The 15,167-nt window shown below is 34.9% G+C and overlaps 1 protein-coding gene across 1 annotated transcript; it reads right to left on the reverse strand.

Annotated features, from left to right (window-relative positions):
- LOC9322762 (DExH-box ATP-dependent RNA helicase DExH4, chloroplastic) lies at nt 1–14,772 on the reverse strand. The gene is given in 34 exon segments (XM_021034721.1): nt 1–295; nt 379–501; nt 655–750; nt 913–1,101; nt 1,437–1,523; nt 6,373–6,439; nt 6,584–6,654; nt 6,780–6,917; nt 7,004–7,102; nt 7,192–7,275; nt 7,537–7,593; nt 7,672–7,761; nt 7,849–7,989; nt 8,390–8,494; nt 8,632–8,784; nt 8,869–8,970; nt 9,055–9,173; nt 9,176–9,200; nt 9,291–9,474; nt 9,574–9,659; nt 9,808–9,873; nt 10,004–10,061; nt 10,189–10,289; nt 10,483–10,569; nt 10,656–10,778; nt 10,981–11,057; nt 11,163–11,351; nt 11,646–11,757; nt 12,152–12,370; nt 12,670–13,079; nt 13,163–13,313; nt 13,606–13,641; nt 13,747–13,958; nt 14,044–14,772. Coding segments are annotated over 34 exon segments (4,416 nt in total). The 5' UTR covers nt 14,522–14,772; the 3' UTR covers nt 1–214.
- Between the last annotated feature and the right edge of the window lie 395 nt (nt 14,773–15,167).

Here is a 15,167-nt window from a genome sequence, read left to right on the forward strand (position 1 = left end):
ATCTTCTAACTTTTGCATCGAAAATGTTCAACAACACTATTTGTGATACAAAAAACAATTCTATAAGGACACTTAATTTACAATCGAGGAAATATTTAGATAGTTGAGCACCGTTGATCTGAATCCACCTCCATAAAATAGTAGTTACTAAAATAAAGAGTTATTTTCTAATTTACACACAATCCGATCTTCATTTCGTGGAACAATATTAAGTTCATGAGTGTTGCGGTCTGCCTTCTTCTATAAGAAGATGGACCATAGCTTTGACGACTTCGTTATGGACTATACCTGATTTCTGAAAAACACAAGAGAGAGGAGAGTTTAGTCATGAACTACTTACTTAACCAAGTAGATCAAACAAAGGCTTAAATTTTTAACCTCGGGTTTTCGGATAAGATCTTTGAGAATGGAATGGAGGGTTAGTCGTAGCTCTTTGAACAAAACCGCGGTTTGAGCTGGTGCTGTTAGCTTTAACCACCCATCAATGGTTACTGATCCACTCTGCAATGAAAGGTAAAGTTTTAAGGTAAAGATCACACAGGACAAACCAAAGGCCAATTATAGAGTAACCAAAAAGACTCTGGCAAAGAGTCTTGAGACATAAGATCATTCAGCTCAATGACTTGTTTTCGATTGAAAAATGATTAACAGTACCTGATGATGAACATTGACTGAGCCGCCAAAAAGTAGAATGGAAAATGGAGAAACAACTGTTGTATCTTGAAGATATACCAATTTGTTTTTTTGGACCTACAAGAACAAAGAAAAGTTGAATATACTATCTGTGATTAGCTATGTTTAAAAATTTACACCATAATCTACATTCTAACAATCAAATGCAATGATATAATAAGAAGCTAAATCTGAAATTCTGAGGCACATAAGTCAGAGATATAAAAACTAAAAAGTCACCTTCTCGAGGAACACAATGAGAGGATATTGAAACGCTTTGCAGTTTTTGTTTATAGAGGTTCGATCGATATGGACTTCTCTTTTGCCATCATGCCATACTGCATAACATTCTGTTTCTTTTGCTGGCTTTGTTAAACGGTTAACTAATCCCTCTGCAATATTAGGACATAGTCCCGCGCATAAAATAGCCTGTACAAATTGGAAACTGAACTCAGGTGCTGACAAAAGATTAACTGATTATCCAAAAAACTTGATAACATTAGAGCCTAAGGTTCATAAGAAATTCTCATAGTATATAAAAAAGATTTCTTCTATTGTGCAAAACAAGTTTTACGCTTAATCTTCTCGCAGAATACAATCAGGAAGTTTACCAGACTTGAAAATACATAAACCAATTTATTATGCCATTTTGCTTTCTAGATAATGGCATTGAACTTCTAGCGCAACTAGAGATGAAAACATAGATGCTTAGTAACAACAACAAAGAAAAGTTCTGAGCAGTAGAGAAAAAGATGTAGTTTTACCTTAACAACTTCAGGTTCTTGTGAATACATATTGAAAGGTTGAGTTTTGTCAGAAAACCAAACATCAAGATTCTCCTTCCTTCTCCCCTAAGAAAAAAAAGTTCATTCATGATCAGATTTCCTTAGACAAACATGGGCTTTCTTTCTTCCCAAGCTTTATTCACATCATGGAACTTGATGATGTTGTATCAAAAAACTTAACAATCCTAACAATGTTTTGATGCATGTAAGATCAGAGACATCTGTGCTTTGTGCCAACGCCATCAATACTTCAGATGTTTTAAGATAAACTAGGGGAGGTCCCCGCGCCCAGCGCGGGGTTGTATGTTAATTAAAACCAGAATTAATAATTAATATTTAGGGTTATCAAGTTAGGGATATTTATTGAATTAATTTTGTCAAGAGTCTAATTTTTATAACGACATTAATATAGAATTATGGTAAAACGCTATAACTTTTGATATATATTATTAGTAATCAACAATTAATAGTGTTTTTGAATCACAAACAATTATTAGTGTTTATATCTTGATATATATAATAGAATTAAATAAAAAAATCTATATATTTAAACCAACAATATATTAGCAACGTCCCGACCGCCACTGTCCATGGGTTCCCATGTCCAGTCTCGGTCTTTAGGCCCATCTTCTTTGTTTTGTCGTACTCTTGATTTTATGACATATTCATGCTTACTCGTTTCTTTCATATTAGCAACGCCCCGACCGCCACTGTTCGTGGGCTCCCCACGTCCAGTTTCGGTCTTTAGGCCCATCTTCTTTGTTTTGTCGTACTCTTGATTTTATGACATATTCATGCTTACTCGTTTCTTTCATATTTGTAATGCCACGAACGCCACTGTCTGTGGGTTCCCACGTCCAGTTTCGTTCTTTGAGCACATCTTCTTGGTTTTTTAGTACTCTTGGTTTTATGACATATTCACGCTTCCTCGTTTCTTTCATATTTGTAACGCTCCGACCGCCACTGTCCGTGGGTTCCCCACGTCCAGTTTCGGACTTTAATTTGGGCCCATCTTCCTGGTTTTTGTTGTATTCTTGATTTTATGACATATTCATGCTCTTAGATTGTATGTCACTGGAGTTTTTCGTAGTTGGAAACAAATAATTGAAAAATATAATCTCTTACCATATCTCTTACCTATCAAGTAAGTCATCTTGCTCTTTGAAGTAGTTATGTACGTAAAATTTCAATGGTATAGAAACAGGCATCTCCTTTGTATATATCGTGTCATATTTATCGTCCCTATTGTAGTATCTTTGTCTCTACCTTCGCCATTGGTCGCTGCGTAACCCTTCAGTTGATCTCTTGTTTATAAAACCCATATAAAAAGTTGTAAGAGAAATATCATTTTCTTAACTGTATCGTATATGTATTTGTAGTATATTGATCTGAGATTGCAAAGATGTATGCCTATCAAGAAGCTCTTAGCAAAGTAAACACTGAAGATAGGTACTAAAAATGAGAGGGTTACAGAGAGCAAGTATCTATCCCTTAGAAACCACTATGTGCAACTGAGAATAATTCATATATGTACATACATACACATGTATACAACGTATTGAAGCTTTTAAATTTAAATATCGAATGCTACAAAACTGGAAAATTGCTTGTGGAGAAAGCAATATGAACATGGCCACATATATAACAAATAACCGATTATGCTTGTCGTAGATCATTCTCTTTCAAACCAAAAGTTTTACCTAAACAACATATCAAGTGACTCACAAGATACCAAACTGGAGAGTAATTCGGCTACAAAGAGAGATGTGTTGGCTTTGAAGAAAAAGCTAAAAATTTGAGTATTTACCAAACTGGAGAGTAATTCGGCTACAAAGAGAGATGTGTTGGCTTTGAAGAAAAAGCTATGTGATGCTCTACCTTTTATTTATGAATTTTATGCTATGAATATATGTTTTTGTTAGGGTTCAACTTCAGTCTCTGGATTAGAGACTTATATTCATCCGACAAACAATTTGATGTCACAATCAACGCTACAATTTACTTTTATAAATCCTAGGGAAGAACCGATCAAGCTAAGATCAATGGTTGTGGTTTTAGTACCGTATACTTCTCAAATATACCCGTTGAATAACGGAAATCCGCAAGACGGGGAGGAGACGAAGTCAACCTAGCTGGCAAAGGAGCTAACCCAGCTCCTTTGGTCTTATTTATGGTCATATGTATTTAGCAAAATATGGTATACAAACCGAACCAATCAACAACAAAACCTGGTTTTAAATTGTTGTATATTTCTCAAAAGTCAAAACCCATAATAACCAATGGAACAGAAGAAGCTAATGCAGAGCATACTTACGCTTGGAGTAAAGAGTGATGCAAGCTTCCATTGGCACACCCGAAAACGCATCAGAGCATGGAAAAAAACCTAAAAACCAATAAATTAAACAATAATTAAATCTTAGTGCATGGAAAACGAATCCTATACATACCAAAGTCCGAATCTCAGTGCCTTAGAATGACCTCGATACCAAAAACTTTAAGTTACTACTTCCATATATGTAATATTTTAGTTTGGAGAGAGAGATTGGCAACGAAGAGTAATTCCTGAATTTAACAGCAAAGTTTGTTATCCCTAATCTAAAGAGAGGAATACTTAAATTGTATTAACGACAAAAATTAGCCTCCTCTGAAGATTCATCCCTGAAATAAGTCATCTTTCTGACTTTGTGGCAACTGTGTTATCAAAAGTTGAGTGTTTCTTCTGAAAAAAGACATATTTGAAAATAATAAGAACATGTACCTCAACAAAATCGGGAGGTACCTCATCTTTTTACAACAAAAAGAAACATACCAAACCATTGATGATTACCTTCTCAAAAGTTGAAACCAAACTTTTTGATTATAAAAATTGATTAGTGGTGAAAATAGTGAAACCATAAATACAAAAAAAAAATCAAATTTGTACATATAAACTATAAGATCACCTGTTTATTCATTGAATTAGGTCCAAATTTTCCATACACCAGTTCACATCGTCCCCTCCATACATCCACCCTACAATAAAAAGAAAAATTAAAATTAGGTAGAAGCAAAAAAAAGTTTGAAAAAAAAGAACAAAAAAAACAAGGGTTAGTTATGATCTGAAATTGAATACCATGAGCAAGGTATTTATATTGAATAGGAGGCGGTGCATGATTTAGGGTTTCTAAATTTTTCGACGATAAATACAAAAAAAGAAAATAAAATTTACATATTTTAATAAGCAAATCACTATCATAATAATAAATATTTGTAAAACTGCCATTTATTCATTGTTATCCATGTTTATTTAAAATAATATTTACTTTTTTCCGTAAAAATATGGAATAATAACAACTATTTTAGATTTACTACTATATCTGATACTATCTTATAAAATATATTAAAATTTAAGGGAAAATTACTTTCTGTTTCAAAAATAAGGCGGAACAATAATATAATTTTTAATTTACAATAGATAGACATGCATGGTATTCATATGCGTCATGTCACGCTGATCCATATTTTTTTCCAAAACTCGATCTAATTGCTATTATGTGCAAAAATCACCGCCGTCCACGTTCATGTTCACGTTAGCACTCCATACCTTAATTCACATGTAAACCTCTCTGCCTATCTCTGACTTCAGCTCTCTCATCTTCGAGTCTCCCCAAGAAAGTTTTGACACCACACCAACATTTCATTCGTCAAAATTAAATCGAGTTTGCACAAGGTTACAACCGATTAATAGGTGGTCTTCTACCTTCTATTTACGATTTTATGCTATGAATATATGTTTTTGTCAGGGTTCAAGTCAATCTCCGGATTAGAGACTTATAATCATCCGACGAACAATACGATGGCGTGATAACCGTTTCTAAATTGGTGGGTTCTCTTTCATTGATCTACATATTATTTTTTTTGTTCGTTTTTTTTTCCAAATATTTAGATTGAAACGACGACGAACACGACGATAATACCAAAAATTTCATCTATTCCGGTACGTTTGATTTTTATTTTAATTAGTTTAACAATTAATAGCCGTTTACGATTAATTTCGGATATCTAAATCTTATTAATTTGAGTAAGATTAGAATAGTATTCTTTTATGTTTATATTAATGCTCCGATTAATAATTTTCGGATATTTGACATTATCATCTTAAATATATCAATATTATAATAAATATTTTCCTTTTCCGATTTTTTTTTTTGGTATAATTCCTTTTCCGATAAATTATGAAACAGATCTGTTTACACAAAAGGTAAAAAAAAAAAAAAAAAAAAAAAAAAAAAAAAAAAAAAAAACCATCAACCGTCTCCACTCACACGTTTCTTCATTATGATCACGAATTCACGTTCATGGAAGCTTCATCATACATTAACACTTACAAGTTTCTTCGTCGAGTTTTTATCCAAGGTTTCTTCGTCAACTCTGTATCCAAGGTAATAAATATTTGTTCTTTTCATTGGTTAGAATTATAGGGTGCAGGATAGTATTGACGTCTTAAAGACATAACATGGGCAAGATACTATGAGAAGCTTGACTATTCTGCTTCGACAGATCAACAGGTGAAATTCTATCACTAAATTATTAGATCTCTGTTATTGCTATGAATATATGCTTTATGTTAGGATTTCAAGTTTTGCCTTCGTTTAGAAGAATTATATTCACACGACGAAGAACACGATGAATTCAATTAAAGCTTCCGAACTGGTACTTCGTTGTTCCTTTTTTTTTTTTTTGGTTAATTATCATGTTTATTGTTTCCAAAATTATTTTTTCCTGGTTAATTCCGAAATTCAATTTAATTTTTCCAAAATTAATTAGATTTCATTAAGGGTAATTAAGTAATTACGTAAAATCAATGACTCAACAAGAGCCGAGAGTCCGACACGTCAGCAAAAACACTTCTCAAATATTGTTATATATAGATTACCTCGCCTTTAGGAAGATTGATGAGCCCGATGTCGGCAAGCAAAAAGCCAAACTCTACTCTCCTGTCTCTGATATTTGTGAAAAGTCAAAAACAAGAAGTATATTTAAGTTACTTGACAAGAAACCAAAATAAAACAGTTTCATTTTCAATCTTTTCAATGTTATCTTGGAAATCTTTTGTTGACAAGTTATAGTATCAAAGTACATTGTACCTTATCGTCTGCATCATTGAGCTGTTCAAAAACTTTGATTCACAGAACCTCTCTGCAGCTTTAAATCCTTGCTGGAGACATCACAAACACAAAATACACGTCAGTTTGCAGACTATTCAAGCTTATGGACTATGCAATCACCATAAGGAGGTGGCAGACAGTAAGAGGCAGCTAGTGATACCCTTTGATCACATACCTCATGCAGTATCTTCACCCATTTCTCATATGCAACCACCACAAGGAGGTGATCAGATTGTCTGTCATTGTTGTTTAAATTACTCGAACTCTCCAGCTTATCAGACAAAAGAGCAAGTTTCACGCGATCGACATTTTGCTTTTAAGAAAAAGAAGAGCAAACATAGAGTCAGTTGAAAACCCCTTGCGCAAAACAGCCAAGTTTCTGAGAAAGTAAAAACATACCTCATCTTTGGAATATACAAATGGCGATTTGCAGCTCAAGAAAGCAGCAATCGAGAGAATAGGTGATAAGGAACCAAAAATGCCACCATATAACAGCATCTGCATTATTTAAAAGGTGTAGTGATGATAAACAAAACATATGTTTGAGAGGCCACTTTTAGTACAGCAATAATGTTACTGAAACAAACCTTTCCAATCAACAAATCAACAGGAAGTTTTGCTAAATGATGTCCTAGTGGTGTCAACTCTTCGTCCCCTTCAAGAGCACCGACCTAAAAAGACAGGGTTCATAAAGAAGGCTCAGCACAGAAGACACAAAGATATACACACATAGTGGTTGAGAAAACATAAGTAGAGGGAGTTCTAAGTGTAACAAACCCTAAAGAACTATACTTAAACAATGGAAATGAGACTGACTACCCACTTCAGGACAACGGTAACACATCAACTATATGTCTCATAACTTTTGGAGGTATCAAGAACTAATAGTTTTTACAAAATAAAGACTTATATCCAATACAAGTACATTGTACCTTTTGCAACAATAAAATTGCAGAGTTTATAGCACTTTCACTCGGAGGTTCCAGAGCCTAAAAACAATAAGTGAAAAAAGAGTAAGACGAATAATAATGTTATTTCTTTTGGCAGTAAAAGTTGGTGTCACTTGCCTTGGACAGAAACGGCTTAATGTGACCCAAGCCAAGTAATTTGATATGTAAACACAACTCTACTAAAGGCACACGCAGCATCTCAGGAACCTAGACATCAAGATGACACAGGTGAGTTTAAGGGAAAATTCCAAGTGATCGAGAAACCAGCGAAGAAAACGTTTAAAAGAAAGACACCTGATAGGGACGCATGAGCTTCTCGAACCTATGACGTGTGTACAATGAAAAGCAATGTCCAGGTTTGACACGTCCAGCTCTTCCCATTCTTTGTCTTGCATTTGCTTTAGATACCCAATCTTCCACCATGCTTGACAATTTCTGATAAATATAATAATTGAGCACCAAAAGATGACATCTCAGAGACAAAACACAATAATCATGAAGCAACTATATTTCATCAATAGCGTTAATATATCCAAAGTAATTTAGAGATACAGATTATTAGATATACACAAAAAACGGACATCAATCTTATAAAACGGTTTTGCAAGGAAATGGAATTTGTAACCATAACTAAAAATTGGTGTAATGTTCACATCATTTTCAGCACAAAGGATTCAGCTTAAATGGCTAAAAAGGAAGTTTTTTTTTTTTTTGCTGCGAAATCTTTCACTTTAATTTTAACTAGAACAGTTAACAGTTTTTACTAAACATGACACTCTTATCCTTCTATCATTAAACCTATATCCACCAAGGAATTTACTAGAATTTGGAATACCTTCTGTGGATTATAGCGATTTTCCTTGTGTTTTCCACTGTCAATCACATAAACCACATCCTCAATTGTTATACTGGTCTCGGCAATATTTGTAGCTATGACAACCTGAATATGAAATACGACGCAAAAGGCGAATCAGATCGGCTTTGCAGTTATGGAAAAGATCATAATATTTTCATTCAGAGTGTATTATCAGCTTATTTAAAAGAAGATAGCTCAAGAAACTCTTATAACTATATTACCTTCCTTATGCCTTTAGGGGGGCGCAGAAACACTTTTCTCTGTTCTGTAGATGCAATAGAAGAATGTAGAGGAAGAAGCCAATCTCCACAAGGTCCACGAAAATGATAGGAAGCAGATAACCTATTGAGTAGCATGTTGATTTCTGCCATTCCCTGTTATTAACCAAACAAATGTCATGAAAAAGTGATAGATGATTAATTCTCAAAATAACACAAAAGATCTCAGTATCAACTTACAGGCAAAAACACAAGAATGGCTCCTTCCTCACAAGTGTCATCAATGTGGCATATCAACTCTTCAAGAAGCTCATAGTCAATAATATCCTCATTTAACCTTTTCTGCACAGCACTTGCAATGTATTTAACTCAAGAAAAACTAGGTGAATAAGAGAAACAGAAGCTTAAACTCGAAAGGCAAAGTACCAGATTTTTTCGCGTATGGTCACTGTAAGATTCGTAGTTACTGGAATCGTAAGACGAGTTAAGACCGTCCTCTGAAACCAAATAACTGTCTCCCCAGCCAGCCAACATAAGATTCTTTTCCCCCTACGGACGTTTACAGAACCAAGCTGCAGATATTGGTCAATGTCCTGTTATCCAAAGTTTCAACAATACATCTAAATGAAATTTTCAGTATAGCATCCAAAATATTATAATACCTCGTCTGTAATGGATGCATCAGAACTTAGAGCAGCAGGTGAATCTGAAGCCAGAAGGTACTTAGTCCTCTCATAAATGTCCTCCAGAAAGTAAGTAGTAACCGGGTGAGTTCGTCCTTGAGCAGTAATTATAGGACATTGACCAAAATATCTTGAGAACTGATGTGCATCAACAGTAGCGGACCTGAAAAGGCATCACAAGCATGAATACACACGAAAGTAGTGTTTACTTACTTTATTATATTCTGTCATCGAAAAACGAAAAAAAGCTACAAATACATACATAAGGATAACTTTCAGTTTAGGTAATGCATTATCCCAGGATTGCTTCTCAATCAAGATCTTCAAAATAATGAGAAGAAAATCACCCTGAAATGAAGTGAAAGGCATTTTCTGGTGAGATTATTCAACACTTGCAAAATGACTGTCATTCTAAGTGTGTCTATTTTGCTTAGCAATGATGCCAAAATATATTTATTTTGACATGAAATTCATTAGTGCGTTAATGAATACTCACCATAAGAGACCGCTCATGCACTTCATCGACTATAATATGTGTAACATCTTTCAAGGTCTTATCCCCCTGAAAGGTTTGCACAAACGAACAAACAGATTTATAAATGTGAGATTGCTGATTAGTTTTTGCTTATGCCCCTGCAAGTTCTGTTCAGGTATTGCATGCACAAGGGCTTACTAAGAAAATAGGGACGTACCACAAGTTTTCTCAGGAGAATTCCTGTAGTACAAAACAGCAGCCTTGTCTTGTCACTCCTGAACAAGTACACAAGGAAATAACATTACGCCCAAATTCTACCAAAACATAGATAAGAAAAGAAGAAATGTTTCCAGTCATCCATTTCAAGCCCCATAGCTATAGAAAGGCATACAAGAGGCAGACCTTGCATTTTGATGACGAACTTGATAAGCAACCAAAGAATCATCAAAGCCTGGAGGAGGTTCACAGCGCTCATCAGCAACTCTTTGAGCAACAGAGATAGCCTAAACCATATTACACAGTTACAAACAGAAACAAAAAAGTAGAAATAGTATAGAGCTAGCTAGGCTAATTGACATCACTAAGCTTTGCAGAAGTAAAAGGATTAACGAGAATTAACAGATCACACAGTTTATATCAGTATAAACCAAACAAGCATTTCCTGAAAACATGATATCTTAACACCGAGATACTCACTGCTAACACCCGAGGTTGTGTGCATATAATATTACAGTATCCACCATGCCCCGAGTCGATCATATCATCCAGTATAAATTGAGGAACCTGGAATAATGTATCAATTAGAAATGACTCAAAGCTTATAGCTGGAAGATATGCTACATAACAGGGAGTAGCTGACGAGACCAAACCTGTGTAGTCTTTCCGGAGCCTGTTTCTCCGCATACCACCAAGACATCTTTTTCTTTAAGCTTCTGCAGTATATCCTTCTTCACTTCTGATATAGGAAGAGCAGCTCTAGTTTTTAACATTTCCTACAAAATAATAATAGGATTACTAGTGAAGCTGCAGTTACCATGCCAAAAACAAAATCCTACATTCCTAAATGGAATAAGCTAACTAGTCTGTGAAGTTTTAAGCATATAACTGTAACGCGTAAAATTAGCTACATGAACTACATTGTTTACCGTCGCTAGAGCCAAACCTTATGTTCAAGCATAAACAAGAATATTATACCTTGTACTTCGGCATCTTCTTCTTGTTTTCTTGTTTTTGTTTGAGAGAAGAACATTCAGTTTCCATGGAAAAGTTTCCTGTAACATATCATACAAAAGATTACACTTCCCGCTTATGATTTTGGCAGTAAATTCCAGGGTTATATTATACAATCTGTGAAAAATTGAATCCAAGAAACATACTTTTAGCTCTATGGTTAGATTTGACAACATCCAAGTCATCGTTCTCTTTGACACAGGAGTCTACCATTGGAAGTGCATTTTGTATGCCACACGAAGAAGTGGTCAAGCTGAAATTGTCTGCCTCAAGCAAGCTTTCAACAAATTTTGCTCTTCGTTCTTCTTCTCTGGTTGGTATACCTAACGATTCCTCTGCGAAACCTCAAAGAAACTCTTTTAAGAGTGATTATAATATTGCAACCATTAAAGGTCAGAACATATGAACGATGACATCTTAAACATGTCAAAACATTTAGCAAATAATTATGCCGTACTTCATCCACTAATGTTTTTGTAGAGTTACCATGGTCTATATCACAATTCCTGAACTAGTAAGACGACTTTGTAAACTAGGTCAATCATTTGAAACTTTAATGAACATTGCTGGAATTCTCACTGCAAAATTTGTTTTCAAAAAATAAACAAAGAGCAAATTATCAAAATTACCTTGTTTCCAGATCAAAACTAGAGAGGCATAAGGTTCAGTAATTGCAAAGTGAACAGGCAAATCAGAAAATAGCTTATGGAGAGCAAATGCCGCAACTCTGTTTTGTGCATCCTGTCACACATAAGTGCACAATAATTAGCAAGCTGAATATATAGTAAGCATATAATACATGCACAGATAATTATTAGCATGCTTATTATATCAACAAATTATACATGCATTGATGATTATCTCCAATCAATAGCTTACAACTTCTTTATGGTTCATAATCAGAAGTTTCCAAAATTTTGAGCAATGTTGTTAAGCAAATTATAGTACACTATAGACCTTTCTTTCTAGGTTTCCTACAATATTTTCCTCAGAACCATCAAGGAATTAATAAACTTTAACTTTCTTGACAGAAGATATTATCCCTAATAACATTTACTCACAAGAGCCTAACTAAACACTCGTTTAGCATCTTATAATAGATTATCTAGTGTTAAAATACAGATCAAGCGAGTACCTGGATGGATTCAAAATCCTCAACTTGATGAGGAAGTTGAATAGTTACCAGACCCCCAGCTTGTCTGCTTTTACCAAATCCACTAGATTTACGCATAACACTTATGGTATATGAGAAGTTGCTTCCTTCCCCAGTTACTTTATTGAACTTTGGTGCTACCCACCCTGCCCTTTGACACAGCTGATGGAGCAAAGCCTTTGGGATCTTTTGCGCTTCACCCTGTAAAACTTTTACATGTTAAAGATATAATACAACAAAAGAAGCAAGCTATGTGACAAAGTGACTAGAACTAAGCAAGAGGAGAAGAGCCCAGAGAAAAAAAATATCAAACTTACAAAATGTAACTAGAGAAAGAAATTCTATGTCTATCGAACATTGTTAGAACTCAACTGCTTGATCATAATGTTAGCATATGTGGCAAAGTGACAAATGAAAAGCATCAAACACGTATTACTTGCAATAGTATTTTATGAGCTAAACGGTTTTTTCGCATAGGATCTTGTTGGGTGAAGAGTTACCTTCTTTCAGATACCCTTTAGTTTCGTAAGATTTTTCTCATTGCATAGTTCTCTCATAATTTCCTTCTTCTGTAATTCCAGGATTTCATGGGAAGAAGGTACATAAGGCGGAACATCTTCTACGAACAAATCACCAAGGTCCAAGCCATCTAAACTATCATTCGAGACAACTGATTCTTGCCCCGAAGAACTTAAGGAAAGAGCTTTAGGTTGAGTTTCCTCAGATTTACAGCTCCCAACAGTATTTGGATCCAAGGTCAAGTCATCAAACAGCTGAAAAAAGAAAGCATCAGCATTTACTGACTCATGAACGTCATCAGGCATGGGGAAGGTTACTTCTTTTTCTTTAGCGCCTTCACAATCTTGACGATCACGCTGAAACTCAGATTCCAATATTGCTTCTGATGGCCCTGAAAACAAACACAGATATCTCATGACATACTGCAGCAAGTCATAATCGCCAGATTGATTACTAAAACGGAATAAACTTTACCAAGAGCATTCATCTCTTGCTTGAGCTTGCAAATGGCTAGGCCTGCTTGCCTCTGTCCACTTTTATCACCCTTTCTCTTTGCTTTTATAGCATTAGATCTTTCTAAACAATAGTCTTTGGCAATCACTTCGAAAGGCCTTGGACCAGATACCTAATACAATAAGTAACAATATTGTCAAGTCTCCTAACAAATATATATCACTACAGAGGGAAACAAGCAAATTAATATTTTATCTCCAAAACTTAAGTAAAGTCTCTAACGCCAAAACATATTAATCATTAATTAATATGCTTCACACATTCAACCGACCCGAGTGATACCTTTTTCAGCACAACAACCAATTATGCTCCAAATTCAAAATCTTCAAGATACTCATAGTTTTGCCATCATTCTATAACATATAACCGCATCTACTAGGTACCCTGGTAAAGAATTGTGTTACCTTATCTCCTTCATCGTCCGAAGATTCCAATTCTTCCTAAAAATTTATTTCAAAGAGAAAATCCGTTGTGATTTTCCGCCTTGAGATAAAAGTATTAGGCTTTTGGAAAATGGTTAACGCATTCTATACTTTATTAAGTACCTCTTCCAGTCTTTTCATATACTGACGGATCCAATCAGCTTGAGATGATCGACAAGAACTAAGACTATCTTCTTCTTCATCTCGCTTGCTCTTCACTCTAACTAAAACTTCAGGCTCAGGATCCTCCTCCTTAACCTGGACTGATGATTCAGCAGATTCAGCAGACACATTCCAATCTTTCCTTGAGGTCGATATCACCGCCACAGAGCGTCCTGAAAACATCAATAGGAAGGTATATACATCATCAGTGCGCTACAAATCGCGTAGATTTCACCGAGAGAGTTACAACAACATTACCTGTGGTAGGAACGCGAGAAGCTCCGTTAGAAAAGTTCACTGGCAATTCATGACTCGGCAAGTTCAAACAGAGCCAATCAAGTGAAGTCTCAAGCGTTGCTCCATTCTTAAACAAAAACAAACACTTTGTATTACGAATCGCCTCAAAAAAACCGAGAAATGTACGGACAAATGCGAGAGTGACCCTAAGAGAGGACAGAGCGAGTTCAATCTGATCATCTAAAAACCCTTCGCAAGAGAGATTCTCGTAGAGACTATTGAGTTTCTTTCTCTTCTGAGTCACAGATAGCGACGCCATGACCGGAGAAGGAGTCCGGCGAAAGTTGAGTAAGAGCCGTCGCAAACGGTCTTCATTTTCCGGCGAAATCAAAAGCTTTGGGGATTTAGATGGTTTCTTGTGGCCTGAATTTGGTATTGAAGAAGAGATAACTTCATTGTTGCTTTGTTTCTTCGTCTGAGGTTTTTTCTTCGGAGCCATTTCTCTTCGTCTTCTCTTCCCCGATCAGCGGAAGAAGAAACTGTTCATTTTTCAATTTTCGAGTTTCTTTCTTTTTTTTTAGGGCTTTTTGTTTGGAGCCAAAATTTTAAATTGCATTTCAACTTTGCCCAAATATTATAACTATCTACAAATTTGCTATATAGTTTTAGAAATACATTATTTAACCCAATCAGAATAGGGTGTTACCCCGTTCTAAAAATCCCCGCCTACCCTGATTACTCTCCTCTTAATCACTAGGCCTATCCTCTCTTTCTCGATGAATAACTAATCCGTTAAAAAAATTAGTCAGCCGATTATTCTCCGCCTAATCCGATTAATTTTCGCCTAATCCGATTATTTTCCGTCTATTCTTACATATCCCGATTATTTTTTGATTGCAAGTATAAAACAACTCTTTTTTGTTATTTAAACATTTGAATTGGAAGTTTGTGATGTTTTACAATAATTTATGTTCAATTTTTTAATAAAAGCCATAATTTTTAATAAGAAATCATAAAAATTTGCCTTAAAATATATTTTTATGTGTTTACTATAATTTTGAAAACAATATTAGATTAATATATTTTTGAAATATTAAAATAGGCCTAAAACTAATCTTCGATTAATCCTTGATTTTAACCCGATT

The sequence above is a fragment of the Arabidopsis lyrata genome (assembly GCF_000004255.2).
Source record: "Arabidopsis lyrata subsp. lyrata unplaced genomic scaffold ARALYscaffold_2, whole genome shotgun sequence".
In the NCBI taxonomy this organism is placed as follows: Eukaryota; Viridiplantae; Streptophyta; class Magnoliopsida; order Brassicales; family Brassicaceae; genus Arabidopsis; species Arabidopsis lyrata.